Here is a 21,278-nt window from a genome sequence, read left to right as displayed (position 1 = left end):
AAAAAAAATGTTTTCCTTTAGTGACCCTTTAAGTATAGCCCTTCAGCTGGCTATTAGTGATAATTAGACAAGTCAAAGGGTGCTGCAGATCTCTATGGATCCTCTGGGTGGCAGGAACACATCTAGACAAAAACACAAAAGAAGAGAGTGCAAAGCTGCCATAGTGTAACTCAGCTTTAAAGTGGAAGTAAAGTCTTCCTCTTTAATTGTACCTACAGGTAAGCTTATAGTAAGGCTTACCTGTGGGTACTGTAAATATCTTCAAAACTTGCACCGTTTAGGAGATATTTACTATATACGTTTCCAACACAGGTCCCCTCTCCCAATCACCTCACAACCACATAATACTGCAGAACCCAGGACAGCCTCTCCTCCTGCCCAACTCTTGTCCAAATAGGCAGAGCAGAGTCTAGGGTGACAACTATGATGCATAAAGCAAGTAAATAGATGATACATAGGCCCGGATTCACATACATTGGCGCATATTTATGCCAGCGTAGCGTATCTAATATACGCTACGCCGACGTAGCGCAGAGAGGCAAGCACCAAATTCACAAAGCACTTGCCTCCCAAACTGTGCTGGGTTCCCTCGGCGTAAGCCGTCGTAGGTGGAAGTGGGCGTGAGCCATGCTAATGAGGCGTGACCCCATGCAAATGATGAGCCGAGTGCCATACAAGTACTTAAATGCGCCGTCCCGTGGACGCATCCCTGTATGCATGCTCAAAAACCTACGCCCAGCCCTATTCACGTACTACGTAAACGACGTAAAATATGACGGCTGTGTTCCCTGGTCCATACCTTAGCATGAGTTGCGCCTCATATATGGGGAATAACTTTTTACGCCGGACGTACGACTTACGCAAACCGCATATATTATGCGCCGGGCGCAAGTACATTCGTGAATCGGCGTATCTCCCTCATTTGCATATGTGCATAGAAGATCAATAAGAGCGGCAAATGCGCCCAGCGTAAATATGCGCCCACGATACGACGGCGTAGCCAAGTTACGTCGGTCGTAGGAAGCCTTTTTTTAGGCGTATCTCAGATTGTGTGCACGGCGCACAGATACGACGGCGCATAGTTACACTTACGCGGCGTATCTCGATATACGTCGGCGTAAGTGATTTGTGAATCCGGGCCATACAGTATAAGGACTGGTGGGCAACAATATACTACATTTTTATCTTGGGGTTTAGATACAATTTAATGAGCAACCGAGCATATGATTTGATGGAATTTCACAGATGATGGAATCGGTAATTTAAGAGTGAAATCAATGTTGGTAAAATCATTCCGCTTATTCTTATTCCCTACTGTATGTATGCAAACAGTTCATATTAGACTGGCATATTAAACAGTATCTAACTGTTTTACTTGTTGATTTACTTTTTGTCCTATTTTGTATCTTTATCTGTATCTTTGTATGTTTTTGTTCTCTGACGTTTGAAGCTATACTGCCCATATGCCAGTATGTGTGCATCTCAGTAAAACCACTCTGTATAAATGTATTGAATCATCCTTGAATACTAGGACTGAGCTATTTTAATTCTCACTGCATTATACAAAGCACATTTTTCTTTATAGATTTTTATTTATGATGATAATAGAGCTGTGTGAAAAATACAATTTAAATGATAACAGAATAGCTTCCGAAAGCCATTGTCCTAAATGTTCAACTAACGATGACGTTTTCCGCATTGCACTAAAGCTGCTGGGAGCTTTTCGAGGCAATTATGTTAAACGAAGGGATAAATGAAATCCCAATTTTGGGCGACCTCCAGCAACAAAGCAAATTAGGGACCCACTTTTTCATGAAAAAGCGTTTAAAGGCAAAATAAAGATATGTCTTGGAAAACCCAGTGGGGCCTCAAATTATTAGCAGCATAATAAGTGTGCACTCATTCATGGCATTCATATTAAACATAACCAAGTCCTATGGATTAAGGCCAAAAATAATAAAACTGCATCAGAGTCTCAAAATATCCTTTAAGTAACCAAAATAACTGGATACATGGCAGGTTCAAACAGAGGCTACCTGATTGTGATTTGTAGAAGAAATACAAGTCTAAACATGTAAGGCAAGTCAAGTGGCCTTCAGTTGCAAGTGCCAATGTTGATTTTAGAAAAGAAAATTAGATTTTTTACAGTCAGCATATTGGATGAATGAATGAAGGCTTGGGACCTTGTTAAAGATTCCACCAAGGATGCAATGTAAAGATGGAATAATCTCCCTATGTTTGCATGGGTCCTCTCCTTAGATTATGTAATTCTGGCTTTGGTTGCCACGTGGCTCCTTTCTGGAAGGAGAATAAAAAATTACCTTAACTTTGCGTGGGTCTCTTCTTTGGGTGCTGGGATTCTGGATGTGGTCCCCAACTAGAACTCTGTCTGCAAAGAGACTGTATGATTTTCCTAAGATTGTTGTATTTTCTTTGGGTGTTGAGATTCTAGGTGGGTTTGCCATCAAGGATACTAACTGCAAGGAGACTGAATGATCTCATTGATGTGTGTGTGTATCCCCGCTTTGGGTGCTGGAATTGTGGGTGTGGCTTCCACAAGGGACACTAGCTGCAAGAGACTTGATTCAATCATTTCTCAAGGTTCCCCATTGACAACGTCACATATGACAAAACACGTCTGGAGAAGTGTGCGTGCTGACGTCACCACGCTGTCTTGTTAGGAGGACTGGAGTTTGTTTTGTAGCCGGCGGGATTTACAATTTATGTGCAATTTTTAAACTTTAGAAATGTAAGTGCAACTATATTTTTTGCTGAGCAATAAACCAGGAATTAGACAACGTTACGCTATGGTCAGTTTTTCTTTTTGGGTTCATTGCTGAATATTACGATATGGAGCCTATGGTGCTGTCGGTTTGAGTCTTTGCAACCATCAATCCAGGGTTCCTTGAGATCTTCCATGCAAGCAAAGGCCTTGGCTGGGCTATAGCCACATGCACGGTTTGCTTGCTATCTGGTAAGCGAGTTTTCTAAAGGTGGCGGTGCACTTTTGTGAATCAATCTCTGTGGTGTCTACTATTGGAGGAATTCATCTTGCCTTTGGAATTAATAGAATAAGTTCATGTTCTCCAATCAATTAACCTAATTATTTTTGGACTTTAACTAGCACGGCCTTTTCCTATCTATTTCTCTAGGTTAGTTTGTGTCCACTCGTTGAGTGTTGGAATTCTAGATATGGTTCGTACCAGGGACACAATCAGCATGGAGGCTATATGATTTGCCTATGATTGTGTGGGTGCCTTCTTTAGGTAATGGGATTCTGGGAAAATTTCTCAGAAGGGAAGCTATCTGCATGGTTCTTTTTAAGTGTTGAGGCTCTGGATGTATTTACCACCAAGTACTCTTCATGAAGATTGTATGGTCGCCATATAGTTTGTGTGGGTCATGTTTTTAAGTGCTCAGTTTATGATATATCACCTAAAAATATACTACTGTATTATCTTGTCATAGCTCCATAGAGGTCCTGTAACTTCCTGGACTTAAAGGGTGACTCCTTTTTCATTAGGAAAAAAAATTGTAAATAAAAATAGCATTTACACAACTCATATTTAAATGATATAAAAAAGTACCTTTCCTTTTCAATCTGCAGCTCTGTACTTTTCTATAAATTGCATTGCAATTTGGCTACCTGGAGGGGTTCTGTATTTAGAATGTGTACAGAGCGCCCCCCAGAAACATAATTTCCTGCTTGTGTGATTGGGTCACTGATTTTTCTAGAAGTCTGCACTAAGTAATATTTTTTGGCATCCCCTGCAACACAATTTTTATTTTTAGTAAGATACTACCAATAGGAATTCACATCTAAAGGGATACAGACCCTGACATTTTCATCATTAGAGCCCTGCTGGTGCAGCAGCTGGTTGATAATTATAACAAAAAAACTCCCATTAGACTCACTCAGCACACAGGCACAGTTCAGAATAACAAAAGGTAGGGATCTGCAACAAACTTTGTTGAAATCCTTACAATGTACATAGATCACTCAGAGGAGAATGTTTTTTTTCTCAACAAAAGTGGAGTTACTCTTAAAGCTGGTGATACAGATGTCAATGTGTCATTCAGCCAGTCAGAGTTAAAGGGTGCATTTTGTTCACTAAGTATATGACCATGTATAATAATCTACTATTGTTCAGATGCCATTGAACTCAAGGTTAATCAGGCTAGACAAAGTTTTTTTTTCCAGTAATGCACAGTCCAATATCAATGCTCTTTAATGTGTTGCAAATACTTTTGTCAGTTTGCTATGAATAAGAGAAGTTTTCTGCGTTGTTGTCAAGTAACTTAGCAGCTATTAATTTTGTTGCATTATGTCTTTCCAGTACTGATAATTGATTAAAGTGTATGTTCAGGCAAGCAGCTAATACACGGCTGAAATGCATATCTTTGAACTGTTTGACAGGATTTGCAATTATGTTTCATTCAGCATTGTGTCCAGACATGCCTGCCAGACACCATCTGGATCTGTAAATTTTTGCAGCCCATGATGCTGTTAAGCAATACAGAGGGTCTATGATCTGCCCTGACCTGTGATTGGAAGATGAAGGAGCAGCAGCACACTGAAGATATCATCCCTGTGCCCCTCCCTCCTGTAAGTATGTTTGCAGACAGTACTGTGCAAAACGATAGAGCCCAGCTGGCTCAGGATGCTGTCTATTTTTCTCCCCGGGTCAAGCGGGGCATTACAGGAGGCTGATGCCCAGGCAGATTTAGGAACTTGCGCAAGTTCATTGTAAAAAAATAAAACAAAATAAAGAATAAAGAAATAGAATACATTGTTTTCTATATTATAGTATTCAGCTTTAATAGTTTACCTCTGGTTAAGGTATTGAATAGAGATAGAACTTTGCCCACGGGACATTTTAGGTAAGCAGCTCAGCCCTTGTTCCCCAATGTACATATTATACCATATTCTTTTTGCTAGGTCTGACTATATGAATTTTCTTGTGCCTGTCAAACCCACGTAGTTACTGATTGTATGTTAATTAATTTCAGAATTCCTCCTGACGAAGCCGCAACTGGCCGCAAAACTAGTAGAGACATTTCCTGTGACTCCTACCTCCACCGTGATTTCCCCTCCTGGGGATAATTAGTTTGGTGACACGTATGGTCTGTCACAATGTTTTTATATTGTATATTTTTCTTTGTGTTTTATTTGATGTTATATTAATAAAAATTTATATTTTTTCATATATGTATTTACATACTTGAGCTTTTTAATTTACCTGTCCCGCAATAGTCCAACTGCCCCATTTTCTTGGTCTTCTTGGTTCTGAGGACCAAAAGTCCTATCTCTAATTTTTGGATGATGGTACTATTAGTTAACAATTTTATGCACTTTTTCCTAAGAGGCAAAAATTCAATTCAGTCTTTTTAAGGAAATCCTTTACCATGTCAAATATGTGTAGGCATGGAGTTGCTGTTGGTTGTCTCTGTTTATGAATGTCTTTATGTATAAGATTAGACTCTTCTGTCCTGGAGGAGGGTTTAGCACATGTCTATGCCTGCATGACTGTGGCACAACTGACTAACTGACTGTTTTAGGTGTCAGCCTGAGTTGATATGGCCTGTGGTACACACAACGTCTATAAAGCCAGTTTTATTTGACTGAGAAAAAGTTACTGAGGAGGAATCCATCCCTTCTACACACCAAATCCTACCTAGAACTTAGGAACTGCAGCTAACATATCTTGTTGTAAATACATAACCAGTCCCAGCGCTCATGAAAATAGTATATATTTCAAAGAGTTCCCATAATCATATAATTCTTTCAGCTGTATCAGGTGGTGATTATCTAATGTTATTGAGTCACATTAGACAACTACTTTCCTGCTGGCACAGCAAGCCATTTGATTCAGTACATCACAAGCTCAGTGTCTTATAAAATATTGCTGAGATAACGCTGACAAATTGGGTCAACTCTGTATGACCATCTGGACCCTTCACAAATTCCCTTTCTTTATTTGCTAATTTTAGTAAATTTGCCAATATTATTAGTTATTTTTCCTTAACCATCCCTTTTTGATCCCATCAACCCCAGAATAAATAATGAAAGTTAAGGAACATAATTAGTAACATGTACAATCTTACAAATGATGCATTGAAACAAAAAAAAAGGACTCAAAGCTATTCTTTCCAGCACTGACTAATGCACTATATTTCAAGCAATTGCCATTTTGAATAGCTTTGCATTGATGCATAATACAGTTATTACTTTGCAGAATATAGTGCTTCAATATTTCAGTTTCAGCAATAACTTTTATTGAGGTTTCTAAACAGCAAAAAAAAAGTATCCTTGTGAAATATAAGCAGAGAATACACATGATGATACATTGTCACTTTGGTCTGCGAGCCTTAAAGCTTGGCAGCAATTTATTATTTAACATATGGCCGGAGCAGTTTTGGCTCAGAACACTGTGCTGGTTGTGCTGTATGCAGCGTGTTACTAAATTGAGATGTTAGACGGTATGATCTTTTAACTATTTATGAGCTTGGGAAGAAAGGATCTCTGGCTGGTACAATCAGCTATTAAAAAATAGAAAGAAGGTATAACAGGTTGTATGTCACGGGAGGTAGAAAATGGCAGCAAAAGGTGGCAAGTTAATTTTCTATATGGAGCTAGAGTTGCCAAATATCTGTCTGTCCATCTGCTACATTGTTTGGCTACTGTAAGACCCAGCATTGTACAAACAAAGTCACACGCAAATATAAAACCCCTCCAAGGCAAAGCAGTCCAAATGGGCTGGTTAATGGTCAATGAATCAAGTGATGATGACTTGTCTAGGATTTTACAAATATAACTGGACTAACAAGGTGTAAAAAGGGGTTGTTTATACTACCCCTGAATCAGATGCTCTGCAGATCTTGGAAGGTTAAAATTTTGATAGCTGTGCATCTACAGTAAATCTAGCCAAATATCTAAGGCCTCGTACACACGATAGGTTAAACAGAGGACAACGGTCTGATGGACCGTTTTCATTGGTCAAAACCGATTGTGTGTGGGCCCCATAGGTTATTTAACCATCGGTTAAAAAAGCCAACTTGCTTTAAATTTAACCAATGAAAAAAACGATCGTTAGTAGGCACAACCATTGGTTAGAAATCCACGCATGCTCAGAATCAAGTCGACGCATGCTTGGAAGCATTGAACTTCGTTTTTTTCAGCACGTCGTTGTGTTTTACGTCACCGCGTTCTGACAAGATCGTTTTTTTTACCCGGTCCGTTCTCATCGGATGGACTGATCGTGTGTACGCGGCATAACTGTCTAACAATGCAATAACTCCCTTTCATGAAATGTGTTGTTTCTTTATACAAGTCTCTCTCTCTCTCTCTCTCTCTCTCTCTCTCTCTCTCTCTCTCTCTCTCTCTCTCTCTATACTGTGTGTGTATATATATGTATATATGTATATTATTATGCTATAGTTTCCCTTTAATATGGCCAATTGTGAAACAATCTCTCTGTGTGTATTGCAAGAATTATTATATCTGGAGACCAGCTGTCAAGAATCACCGCAGGGTTGGCCAGATCTGCGTGGCTACATTTTGGAAACTCAGACCAGTCCATTTACAATATATTTAAAGTGAATCCAAAGGCCATCCAATATACAATGCAAAGATATTAGTGAACCCAAACAACAAGACAAAATGTCTAACCAACTACACTATATACAATATATACTAAATTCGGAACACAGAACAACATGGTATAACTGTAGGTGCAAGGGACAGTCAGGAACAAGTGGGAACCAAAACTCTGAACAGGAACAAGGGGGAGTGAGTACAAGGCAGCATGATACAAGGCAAAAGCAAGACTGGGTCAGGATGAATGGCAACAAGATGTATCTAGTGGGCAGAGACAAAAATGAGAGCCACTAGTTAAGGAGGAACTAAATACCCTCCCAGCAGCCAGCACCAGGTAGAGATTGATTTCTGGGAGCTGCTTGGAGACACCTGCTGGTGCACACTTGAAATACAACCCCTTTACCCAGGGAACCACAGTGCGAGGTCCTGACACCAGCATTTTAAACAATCCCATTTTATGTTCCCTAACTAATTTTTGTTTTATTATGAAAAACAGAACCCTGTAGCTAAAAGTAAAAGAGACAACTGTAGGGATTTTTTTATTGATACTGTTGTGCACTCTCAGGAGCTGGGGGAAAATGAGGTTGACCTATTAAAAGAGTAGAGCCTGTTCACTTTGCCAAGTGAATGATAAATAAGGTAAACCAGTGTTGGAAATTAAAAAAAGAAAACAGGATTTTTTTCAAGCACATAATTGATTGAAGTGGACAAAGCTTTATCTTTTTTACCCAGCTCATTGAACATTCACTAATAATCAACCCAGTAATGTAAGGTAAGGCAGTTGAGAAGGCAACAACTCAAACTTTAAAGCGATAGTAAACCACGGCAGAGTTAAAAAAAAAAAAAAAAAACACCTGTCAGACAATGACATAATGTGCTAGTATATATTGCATACCCCGAGTGGCCTTCAGAGTGAGTGAGTGAGTGAGAAACTTATATAGCGCAACACATGCTAACTGAATCGCCTCTGGGCGCTTAGTATCCATTCCCTGAGTAAACTTTTTTGCCCTTAGAAGAGATGGGTTTTGAGGCCTCATCAAGGGTGAATATTACCATAGCGGTGCATGTTTAGGGTTGAAAATACATTTATTGGTATTTTAACATAGTATACATAAAACAACATGAGGAGTCACAATCTGAAAGCAGTCACAGGTGCGCTTGTGTAAAGAGTCAGCCAAATGGCAATCACCCACAGCAGAACTCTTATCAACATGTAAAACAATATGAACATCAATGACTGCAAAATGAAATAAGAATTAGATACGACCACAAGGGCCTCTTCGTTCAATGGCAAGATTGCAACCGGAATTTTCGGGAGGGAAATAACAAAACCAAAAGAAAAAACAAATGAAAATGGGAGGTAAAAAATCTAGAATGGGATGAGGTAGAGAAAGAAGGAAAATAGGGGAAAGGAGGGGAAAGAAGAAAGATAAAGAAGAAGATAAAAGAGAATTAAGCAAGAGGGGATCAATAACAGTGCATGTTTAACCACTTCCCGACCAGCCGCAGGTCGGCTCCCCTGCGCGAGAGCACATAATATAATGTTGGCTCTCGCGCAGGCCACTAGGGGCCCCCTGCTCGCCCCCGACCCCCGCGCGTGCCCGGCGGGCTTGTTACAGAGCGGGGACCGGAGCTGTGTGTCCTGTCAGGGGGAGAAATGCTGATCTTCTGTTCATACAATGTATGAACAGAAGATCGGTCATTTCCCCTAGTGAGGCCAATCCCCCCGACAGTTAGAACATACCCAGGGAACATATTTAACCCCTTCCCCGCCCCCTAGTGTTAACCCCTTCACTGCCAGTGGCATTTTTATAGTAATCCAATGCATTTGTATAGCACTGATCGCTATAAAAATGCCAATGGTCCCAAAAATGTGTCAAAAGTGTCCGAAGTGTCCGCCATAATGTCGCAGTACCGAAAAAAAATGGCCGCCATTACTAGTAAAAAAATATATTAATAAAAATGCCATAAAAATACCCCCTATTTTGTAAATGCTATAACTTTTGTGCAAACCAATCAATAAACGCTTATTGCGGGTTTTTTTACGGAAAAATATGTAGAAGAATACGTATCGGCCTAAATTGAGGATTTTTTTTTTTTTTTTTATATTTTTGGGGGATATTTATTAAAGCAAAAATTAAAAAATATTAATTTTATTTTAAATTGTCACTCTATTTTTGTTTATAGCGCAAAAACTAAAAAACGCAGAGGTGATCAAATACCACCAAAAGAAAGCTCTATTTGTGGGGAAAAAAGGACGCTAATTTTGTTTGGGAGCCACGTAGCACGACCGCGCAATTGTCAGTTAAAGCAACGCAGTGCCGAATCGCAAAAAGTGTTCTGGTCTTTGACCAGCAATATGGTCCGGGGGTTAAGTGGTTAAGAGATATTCATTTTACCTCCAGGTAAGCCTTGTTATAGGCTTACCTGTAGGTAAAAATCACAAAGCGGAGTTTACTACCGCTTTAAGTGACCTCCTATTCCTAACTCTCAGGCTAAGATTAAATAAATTACATTAAATAAAGTAAAACAATTTTTTTTTACAGATGTAAGCCTGCATCTGTATAAATATTTAACAAAAACATTTCAAATTCTTGCATAATTCCAGTCATGGCCATTTTTTTTAAGTTAAATTATATATGTGTAATAAAATGTGTCCTTCTTAATATATGTAATAAAATTGTTCATGCTGTAATTTTCCTTATTTAGGCGTACTGTAACTTTTTTTTTTTCTTACCTATTCTATTTCCACATAACGATGCATCATTGCTTCCCACATTTACCTCTCCGGAATTACCATAATGTTTTCTTTGTGTGTTAATAATGTTGTAGCAGACTTCACATTAAGATCTACTTTACTAATTAGATGTGGGAAGGCAGGATGATTCTTTCTGACAAGTAAATGGCAAGGCAATGAGATCCAGGGCTGCCGTGAAATCAGCTTTCTCCTAATGGCAGCTGATGACCCGCTGCTAACTGCCCTGTTCTTGGAATGAAAAGACCTTTGGCTGGGTAATTGTATTGATCGTGGAAATACTGTATTTGGTACATAGTAATTATGCTCAGATGCCAATGTTTTTTTTTTCCCCTGTTATTACAAGAAAGAGTTTACAAGAGTTTAAAAGTTTTCCGGAAATACTCCTCGCACTGTTATAAATGGAATGTTGTGGGTGTTGTAAATGAAAGACAGCAGGAATGGGTGAAAAATCAGGACATGAGTCAATCAAATAAAAACTCTCTATAGGAGTAAAGAAAACAAACATGTCTGTAAAACAGTATACAGTAGTTTATATCTACCTAGCTCAGGTAAATATAATTTTTTTTTTTTTAACATTTACCACTTGCCTGCAGGTGGTGTGCCTGATATTACTTTCTTGTTTTTCTTCCAAGCCTACTTGCTATTATAAAATAATCTGTGTGATATATTTTTCTGCTGTTTTCTAGGGGCTACGGGCCAGATTCATAGCCGAGATACGACGGAGTATCTCGGATACTCCGTCGTATCTCTCAGGCCCCGTACACACGGCCGAGGAACTCGACGTGCCAAACACATCCTCGGCCAGTTCAGCCCTGAAGCCGCCGAGGAGCTCGGCGGGCCGAGTTCTCCCATAGAACAACGAGGAAATAGAGAACATGTTCTCTATTTCCTCGCCGAGGTCCTCGTCGGCTTCCTCGGCCGAAAGTGTACACACGGCCGGGTTTCTCGGCAGAATTCAGCCAGAAACTCGGTCGGAAGCTGAATTCTGCCGAGGAAACTGGTCGTGTGTACGGGGCCATAGAGTATCTATGCGACTGATTCATAGAATCAGTTACGCATAGATATCCCTAAGATCCGACAGGTGTAATTGTTTTACACTGTCGGATCTTAGGATGCAGTACCGTGGCCGCTGCTGGGGGGAGTTTGCGTCGTAAACCAGCGTCGGGTATGCAAATTAGGAGTTACGGCGATCCACAATGGTTTTTCGCGTTCGCTACGTCGTCGCTAGTCTAGTTTCCCGTCGCAAAGTTAGTCATCGTTTTGAGTGCCTTAACTTTACACAGCACACGTATGTGCTGTATAAAGTATGGCCGTCATTCCCGCGTCGAAATTTAAAAATTCACGTCGTTTGCGTAAGACGTCCGGGAATACGGAAGTACGCTACGCACGTCGCCGTTCGAAAAAATGACGTCACTTCGCGCAAAGCACGGCGGGAATTTCAAAACGGTGCATGCGCAGTAGGTCCGGCGCGGGAGCGCGCCTAATTTAAATGGCACACGCCCATTTAAATTACGCTGGCTTACGCCGGAGGCCGCCGGCGTAGGTTTTCATTGCAAGTGCTCTGTGAATCAGGCACTTGCGATGAAAACTTGCGGCGGTGTAATGTATCTACGATACGTTACGCCACTGCACTTCTACCTGAATCTGGCCCTAAATAACCAAGTATCAGAATTAAAAATTTAACCTGCCATGAAAGAAATAGACTGTCCATGCTGAGCTCTGGGAAAATGCTAGTTTTCTAACTGATATGCAAATTTCTTTCGGAGTCACTAATGAGAAATAAGTAGGTAACCCAGGAAAGTCTAAGAAACAGCAGTAATTCCCAACCTATTCTGGTTCAATATTTCAAAGCACAGAAGCAAGAAGTTCAGGCAACTAACATTTTCCACAAGGAGTGGTAAGCACTTGCAATCCTTCCTTCCTTCCTTGCTTCCTTCCTTCCTTCCATCCTGAAGGTATGTTACTGGCCAGATCCCCAGGTGAAAACAGCCTAAAATGGAGCCATCACATCTGCTTAAAGTGGGAGTTCACCCATTTAAAAAAAAAAAAAAATTCTCCCCTTAGCTTCCTGCTCGTTCGGTCTAGGGGAATCGGCTATTTGTAGTAAAATATGAGCTGTACTTACCCGTTTTCGAGCTGCATCTTCTTCCGTCGCTTCCGGGTATGGGTCTTCGGGAGCGGGCGTTCCTTCTTGATTGACATTCTTCCGAGAGGCTTCCGACGGTCGCATCCATCGCGTCACTCGTAGCCGAAAGAAGCCGAACGTCGGTGCGGCTCTATACTGCGCCTGCGCACCGACGTTCGGCTTCTTTCGGAAAATCGTGACGCGATGGATGCGACCGTCGGAAGCCTCTCGGAAACCTGTCAATCAAGAAGGAACGCCCATTCCCGAAGCCCATACCCGGAAGCGACGGAGAGGATGCGTCTCGTAAACGGGTAAGTACTGCACGTATTTTAAAATAAATAGCCGATTCCCCTAGTAATAACGAGCATCCATCTAAGGGGGAAAAGTGCCCTCTAAGGGTGAACCCCCGCTTTAAGCTGCAATATATTACATTTTTGGGTTTAACCACTTCACCTGGGTTGACATCAAATGACGTCAGGGACTTTGTGTGAAGATATCTGGATGATGGTTGCAGCCGGCGAATCCCTGCAATGTAAAAGCCATCACAGTGGCTGTTTAACCGCTTGATTGCTTTTACAGACTGCGGGAGGGAGATGGCGGTTTACCATAGAGGTTTACCATACAGCTAGTCCTGGACCAGATGGTTCTCCGGCCATCTCTAGACCAGATGGTTTCACCACCCGCAGATGTAAACACTTTTTAGCTGGAAAGCCTGAGATCTTTTTTTTTTGGGGGGGGGGGGACTTATAGTACCCAGATCTCTCCATAAAGAGGACCTTTCATGCCCTATTCCAAGGGATGATAACAAAATAAAAAATAAATTTAAGGGAAACTGTAAAAATAAACAATAATAAAAAAAATGTAAAGTGCTCCCATCCCCTCATGCTTGCACACAGAAGCGAATGCATACATAGGTTGCACCAATGTATGTAAATGTCATTCAAACCACACAAGTGAGGTTTCACCATGAACATTGGAGCGAGAGCAATAATTCTAGCACAATACCTCTTCTGAAACTCTAAACTGGTAACCTGCAAAAAAAAAAATTAAATGGTAGCCTATGGATTTTTAAGTACCGAAGTTTGGCGCCATTCCACGAGTGTCCGCAATTTTAAAGCCTGACATGTTAGGTATCTATTTACTCAGAGCAACATCATCTTTCACATTATAAAAAATTGGGGGAAAATATTGTGTTTTTTTTTTTTTTAAATCAATTCATGAAAGTGAACAACTAGGGAAAGTAAACAACTAGAGAGGCCATGAAAAAATTGAGTTTGAAAAATTGCTGCGCAAATACCGTGTGACATAAAAAAAATGCAACAACCACCATTTTATTCCTTAGAGTCTCTGCTATATATATATTTAAGGGTTCTGAGTAATTTTCTAGCAAAAAAAAGATTTTTACATGTAGGAGAGAAATACCAGAAATGCCTTGGGTGGAAAGTGGTTAATATTGTTTTAACTTAAATGGGGTCCTAAAGCTGGTGATCACATTCTTTATCATCCATGTATTCATTCCTTAATTCATTCAATCATTTATTCTCTCTTTAATTCATTTGTGCAATAAAAGTCAGGGCTTCCTGAAGGAACTTCCTCTCCTCTGTGCTTGCCGGCATCCCACTGTTGCCTAGCTACTATCTTCCTTACATACTTATTAATTTCATCCAAGCATTGTACTTTGGGTTGACTAATATATCTTTTTCCACATAATTCTGCTTCTTGGATAGTTTTTGACATATGATCCTCAGTCATCCGTTTAATATTACCAGCCCAATTTAGATGTGCAATGCATGTTATCAACGATTACGGTATCTAGCAGCCTTAGATTTTTCATAAAGCTTGCTATTATGTCTACATCTCCCCGCTCTGTATTCAGATACACATCTGTATACATCTACATACTCCCATAAGCAATTTCCTTTCATATACATCAACCTTGTCTTCGTTTTCTGCTTGGTCCAACATGCAGCTCCATATGTGACTACAAGAAATGTGCACATTACAAAAATTATATTGCAGCACGAAAAAATTACCTTAAAGCTGGTCTCTCACGCAAATACATTTTTTTTTGTTAGGGGTAGTTAAATAGTTAATTGCACGACTTAAATAAACTCACATATTTCATCTCCAACGGCTGCTCCTCTGTCTTTCTGCCTGTAATTTACACTTATATTCCCTTGTTTCTGCCGTTGCCATTTTAACTGTGGGCATTAAGGGCCAGATCCTCAAAAGGGATACGCCAGCGTATCTACTGATACGCCGTCGTATCCCTGTTTCTATCTTTGGAACTGATCCACAGAATCAGTTTCCAAAAGATAGGGAGAAGATCCGACATGTGTAAGGGACTTACACTGTCGGATCTTAGGATGCAGTACCGCATCCGCCGCTGGGGGCATTTCGAGTCAAAATGCCGCTTCGCGTATGCAAATGAGCACGTGCGCGTATGCAAATGAGCAAATGAGCACTTACGGAGATCCACGAAGCAGTTTAGCTTCGTGAAATCTCCATAAATACTTACGTTGCAATCGTAAAATTAGGGCTGCTTTTACAAAGTGTAAACTGTTTACACCTTGTAAAAGTAGACCCTTCTTACCCGCGACGCTGTTATTTTTTTTTTTTTTTTTAATTTCCCGCCGTATCTTTTTTTTTTCCCAACGCAACTTTTTTTACCCGGCGCGATTCTCAAAACTCGGCGTAACGTAAAACCGCGCTATGCACGTCGGGAAAATGACGTCGTGAGCATGCGCAGTACGTCCGGCGCGGAAGCGCGCCTAATTTAAATGGGACTCGCCCCATGAAAATAGGAACGCCTTGCGCCGGACGGATTTAAGTTACACAGCCGAAAATTTCTAGGTAAATGCTTTGTGGATCGGGCACTTAGGTAGAAATTTTGCGGCAGTGAAACTTAAATCAGAATATTTAAGTTACGGCGGCTCTTTGTGGATCTGGCCCTAAAATCCCACGAGCAGGGACTTCCTGGTTGCGGTGATGCTGTTGTTGGAGATTTTTGTAAAGCCCGCCCTCCTTCCTTTGTTTATGTCGCGCATCACTTTCTGCTTAAGAAATTGCGCGATATTTGCTATCACAGCTGTGCAGTGAACACAGGGAGCTATGAGAGAAGCTCCCAGAGCACACTGCATGGTACGGGAAGTGAGGCAATGCCCGAGGAATACCCGCAGTTGTGCAGACCGGAAGGCTCTCTAATATACAGGTACTGTACATATATGGAAAACAAAGACATCCGTTTTTAGCATTTTTGATATTGGCAGTACAATTAAGCTAATGTTGGAATTAGGGTGGAGCTCCGCTTTAATGTGTATCTCTAGGCAAAACCATTTGCTTTGGTTTTGAGTTTTTAGCTATAGAGTGTGGAAGGGTTAGACCCTCTGTTAAGTTTTTGGCAAAACAGTGTTTATCCAAACAGTTTTTAAGGGGTAATTTACAGATGTACATTATCCATGTCAAAATATTGTCAAATAGGTAAATGATGCAAGAATAATTCACATGAATGGTTTAACCAATGAGAGTTGAAAGCCATACATCTGAACAGCTTATATTATATTGTATTATATAACAAAACATATAGGAGCTTAATGATATCAGCACTGTAAAAAAATGGGGACTGCAAGGATACTACATATATCATCAGAGAAGACCAGACCTTGAATTCTGAGTAGCAGGGTTTCCAAGAAAATCTCTATCTACACAATCAGAGAAGCTGCCAATAACACATATATAGCAAAAAGCAGGACGAGGAATCAATTAGGAAGGGCAAAAAAAATATGTCCACCAACAGGTCCAGGTAGTATGGACCTTTTCGGGATCTGCACTATCCTCTGCCACCAACATCTTCTTCGCCATTATGTCATTGAGAACCTAGGCCCGTTCCGAGAGCAAGGGGGAGAGGTATTCTTCAAGTGTCGGGAGATGGCAACTCTAGGACTCAACTGTCATGTTTTTATTGTTGTCTGTGCTTTCATTAGAATGATTCACATCTTCATCTGTACTGGTGATCATTGTCACATAGAAGGCAACCAAGGGGGAATCCACATTTTTAGAGTTGTCCCCAAAACAAGAAGTAGGGGGAAATCTTCCAATGGCAGCACCTGTTTTAACTGTCTAGGGAAATTCCCCTCACTTTGGGAAATCTCTTCTAACTTCCTGTTGTGTCTTTCCGAAACAATGGTACATACAAAGCAAAATATAAACCATCAAGGTTTTTAAACCTACTCTATCCAAGAACAAAATAAAGTTTTAGCCAAACACACACTTTACCATGCTGATACAACTGTCTCTGTACATTCTTCACCTACAATGTTATGTTATCTGATGTTGACATCCAACATCATGACTGTAATCCATCTATAGAGATACCAGAATCCCACCACACACTCCAATCGGTGCCTCTGCTAATTAGAATACTGATGGGCTTTCATCCCTTTCCTAACTAAGAATTTTACCACCCATTTGACATCCCCAGAGTGCTCAGGACCCGGGGTTATCAAGAGTGACCAAACTCATCCTGCAGGGAGACAGGGGCTATCTCCACCTATGGTCATGGAGGCTTGTGTTGCTTACCCCAATGGGAAACCACAGCCTCAACAGATTTAAGTCATACTGTTTTTTTTGGGTGGGGGGGGTGTAGGTGCCTAGTTTTAAATGGGACTTCCTGTCCAACTTCCTGCTTCTAAGTACAGGCCGCCTAAGCGACTCCTTCTCTCCCCCTAGGCGCCCCCCCTCTCTGCAATCTTCTGGGACATGTCACAGGTCCCAGAAGATTGCCTGTCCACTTAGAGAGCGCAGCACGACTCGCGCTTGTGCACTGCACGCCCGGCCGTGAAGCCACAAGCTATGCCCACACTGCTAGGGTTCACTGCTTGTTTTGTCTAGGGGAGAGGAGATGGCTCTCCCCCACACTTTACATGTCCCTCAGCGACCTTGCAATGGTCTTGACAAGGTCAAGACCTTAGACTACTGTAACATAGGGGAGAAGACCCTTTGGGGAACGGTCCAGTAGCAGGGAGGAGTGGAGGATATAATCAGTAAATCTCCTTTTCTGAGTCCCTGTGAAACTTTTAGAGTTTCCCAAAGTTTGACTTTAAAGCTTATTTTGTCCAGAAGTGCCCCACTTCTTATTGTTATCATTCCATAAATTACTGTTAGCTTCTTTTGGTTGAGGTTGGTTGAGTGTATGAGAAATTAAGGCTTTTAAAGGTTAAACAGTGATAGCGTAACTTTGCTATAATTGGAAAGTCTGAAATTAACTTTTTAATGAGAAATTCATCTTAAATTAAAATAGCAAATGCAGCTTAGCTAAATACTTGTACTCCTGTATGACTTAGTGAATGGGCAGAAAGGGCAAAGGGCAGTCATTTTTATAAACATATTTCAGTGCCTGTGATCCAATTACTCTAATGCAGCGTGCACACGATTGGTTAAACCGATGAGAATGGTCTGATGGACCGTTTTCATCGGTCAAAACCGATCGTGTGTTGGCGCCATCGGTTATTTAACCATCGGTTAAAAAAAAAGCAAACTTGCTTCAAATTTAACCGATGGATTCCTAACCGATAGGTCAAAACCGTTAGTAGGCACAACCAAAAATCCAGGCATGCTCAAAATTAAGTCGACGCATGCTTGAAAGCATTGAACTTTATTTTTTTCAGCACGTCGTTGTGTTTTACATCACCGCGTTCTGACATGATCGGTTATTTAACCGATGGTGTGTAGGCGCGACGGACCATCAGTCAGCTTCATCGGTTAACCGATGAAAACGGTCCATCGGTCCATTCTCATCGGATGGACTGATCGTGTGTACGCGGCATTACTTATTGCAGAAAACGAATATGGAATGTTCGGGCAGTGCAGGGAGCAAAAGCCAATGCCAGAGGGTTACTGAAACCTTGCCTGGCTGGAATTCACTGCATCATAAACCACTTATCCTTTACCACGTATGACTCAAAGTCAAAAAAATTATTTAGGAATAGAAAATAATGAAATAAACGAAAGATTTGTCGGCCCTCAACTACTGTATTTCCACCTAGAACAGCTTTTTTAACCGACAGTTCCAGTTTGCACATTAGGCAGGCCATACATAGATCCTTTTTTTTTTTTTTACAGCCAGGCGGCTGATCTAAAAAAAACAGAACAGATCCCCTATAAACACAAACAATGTGGATGGAATCATTCTCTCTACTATATTATTGTATTCTGACAGTGGGACTCCTCTACTGTCAGAATACAGTGATCAGTGCTGCCTGATTGGCTGCAGTGCTAAATGAAGGATTATTTTCCAACAAGTCGGGTCAAGAGATGTTGATCATTAGATCAACTTCTGTGAAATGGGAACATCAATAGGCCCCTTTCACACTACTGTGACTTTAAAGTCGCACGATTTTATCGCAATTTCGCGGCTGCGATTTTAACACGATTTTGCCATGATTTCAGGAAGACTGGAGGTCTATAAGCCTGAACTCGCATCAAAGTCGGACCAAAGTAGTGCAGGGACTACTGTGAACTAGGCGCAACTTGAAGTTGTACTAATATGAATGGTAGTCATTGGAAATCATGGGGACCGACTTGTAGGACAAGTCATACAAGTGTGAAAGGGGCCATAGATGGATTTAAAATTTGTCCGGTCCCTGCTTAACCAGACAAATTTTGATCCTTTCTCATACACTAGTTCAACTGTACATCCTAGACAAGACAAATCAAGCAATGTCTCCATATGTCTCCATATCACACTGTAGACCAGCGATCAGTGGCACGCTGATTTCCTATCTGATGGTGCCTGTAGAGTTCTAAGTCTTCCAGCAACAACATCACTCTTCAGAAACCAGTGATCAGCGACCATCAATGTAAGGGGAAACTACACCGACCACCAATGTAAGGCACATTCTTTTAATGTTAATAGATATGAGCTGGCAACTTGGTGGACTCAAACGTTGAAAATCTTTATTGGCTATACAAGTACATCAAGTACATCCAGTAAAACAATGCTCCAGTAACATTGTTTTACTGGATATACTGCATAGCCAATGAAGATTTTCAACTTTGAGTCCACAAGTTGATGGCTTATATTTATCAACGTTAAAGGTATTGAGGGACTTCACATCCCAGCCATGAGCACCAGTTTTCAGCCTTGGATAGCATCACCAGCAATAGAGCTTGGGTATTGTAATCAGTGATTCTAAGGGACTTTCTACCCTCTGACCACAAAAGCATGAGGGCATTTTGTGCACTGACTAGTGTCTACTAATATATAGGAGTACCTCTTTCCCTTACCACAAATCTAGGAGGGCTCCTCTACACAGACCTACTGTATGAGGGGACACTTTTTCACTGGCCACCATTGTAAGGTTATGCAATTCTTTTCTAGCCATTTTGTTAATGAATTTCATAATTATTTCTGCAAATGATCTGTTCTGCATTTCACATATACTAAGTACATCAACCTCCCATTTCTTTTATATACAGCATATTCATATCTACAAATTACTAATCACACTAATGTACAGTCATCTGGAAATATAATCGTTTTTAGCAGGATGTTGCTAAGACCTGAAAATAAATTCAAGAGTTTATACAGGATAATTTTTTTTTTTATAAAAGCTACCCTAGACTATGGACATTTTGCAATCAATCAGGGACCAGTAATAGTGACAGTCCCTGTTATAAATAAGACTTTAGGAAAAAGTATGTAAAGGACTCACCGCGACAGTGCACTCCTTCGTCGTAGCCATCACTACAGTCCAAGACTCCATTGCAGAGTTTTGACAGATGGATGCATGTTTTGGTTCCAATGCAAAGGATGTGATTTACGGGGCACTTGTAAACTATGTTTTCCTGGCCTGAAAAAGAAAGACAAAAAAATAATAGTTACATTTTTCCCCAGAGTCAGAAAGCCTATATACACCTTGTAGACACCATGATCTTACAGAAGGAAGACTGAGACTCACAATATATACGGATATGATTCCTGTGCAGTGCTTTTGGGACCAATAGGACATGAGTGGCAATTGCACATTACCATATTGTTCACAAAAGTGCTGAAAGGTGTAGTTGCACTTCTTGATTACACACACACATACTGCTACAAGGAATCCTATATGACTGAAGACCTTCGGAACCACTTTAAACATTTTTGCAAAGATAGCAGCATGGACACTGCCATTGCTAACTTGTTTTTAAAGGTGCAGGATGTCAGACTTAGGCCGCGTACACACGGTCGGTCAAAACCGATGGAAACAGACTGAAGGACCTTTTCATTGGTCCAAACTGACCGTGTGTGGGCCCCATCGGTCAGTTATCCTTCGGTCCAAAAATTTAGAACTTGCTTTAAAATTCAACCGATGGACGCCTAACCGATAGGTCAAAACCGATGGTTAGTACGCAAAAGCATTGGTTAAAAACCCGCGCATGCTCAGAATCAAGTCGACGCATGCTTGGAAGCATTGAACTTCATTTTTCTCTGCATGTCGTTGTGTTTTACGTCACCGCATTGGACTCGATCGTTTTTTTAACTGATGGTGTGTAGGCACATCAGACCATCAGTCAGCTTCTTCGGACCTTTCTCATCGGATAGACTGATCGTGTGTACAGGGCTTTATCCTTGCTTCCTTTCCTTTTGAGTCACAGTTTTTATTTAACTTCTTGACTCCCGCAGTTTGTGCAGATTCCCATTTCCAAGGCAGAGTTGTTACTAACAGCTGGGGTTCTATGTTAACAACTAGGAGCTAAGTTGCATGCTTTTCATTAACGTGATCACAATGATAGCCAGTCATGATGATCACATACTG

The 21,278-nt window shown here is 40.8% G+C and overlaps 1 protein-coding gene across 1 annotated transcript in view; it reads right to left on the bottom strand.

Moving 5' to 3' along the window:
* The window catches only part of LRP1B (LDL receptor related protein 1B), a 1,757,966-nt gene that overhangs the window by 1,110,542 nt on the left and 626,146 nt on the right, over window positions 1-21,278 (bottom strand). The window contains exon 3 of the mRNA XM_040358043.1: window positions 20,193-20,330. Coding sequence (XP_040213977.1) covers window positions 20,193-20,330 — 138 coding nt within the window. The remainder of the gene's footprint in view (window positions 1-20,192; window positions 20,331-21,278) is intronic.

The sequence above is a fragment of the Rana temporaria genome, chromosome 6, assembly GCF_905171775.1.
Source record: "Rana temporaria chromosome 6, aRanTem1.1, whole genome shotgun sequence".
In the NCBI taxonomy this organism is placed as follows: Eukaryota; Metazoa; Chordata; class Amphibia; order Anura; family Ranidae; genus Rana; species Rana temporaria.
Note: the sequence above shows the minus strand (reverse complement) of the source record. Positions and strands in the feature narration are given on the sequence as shown.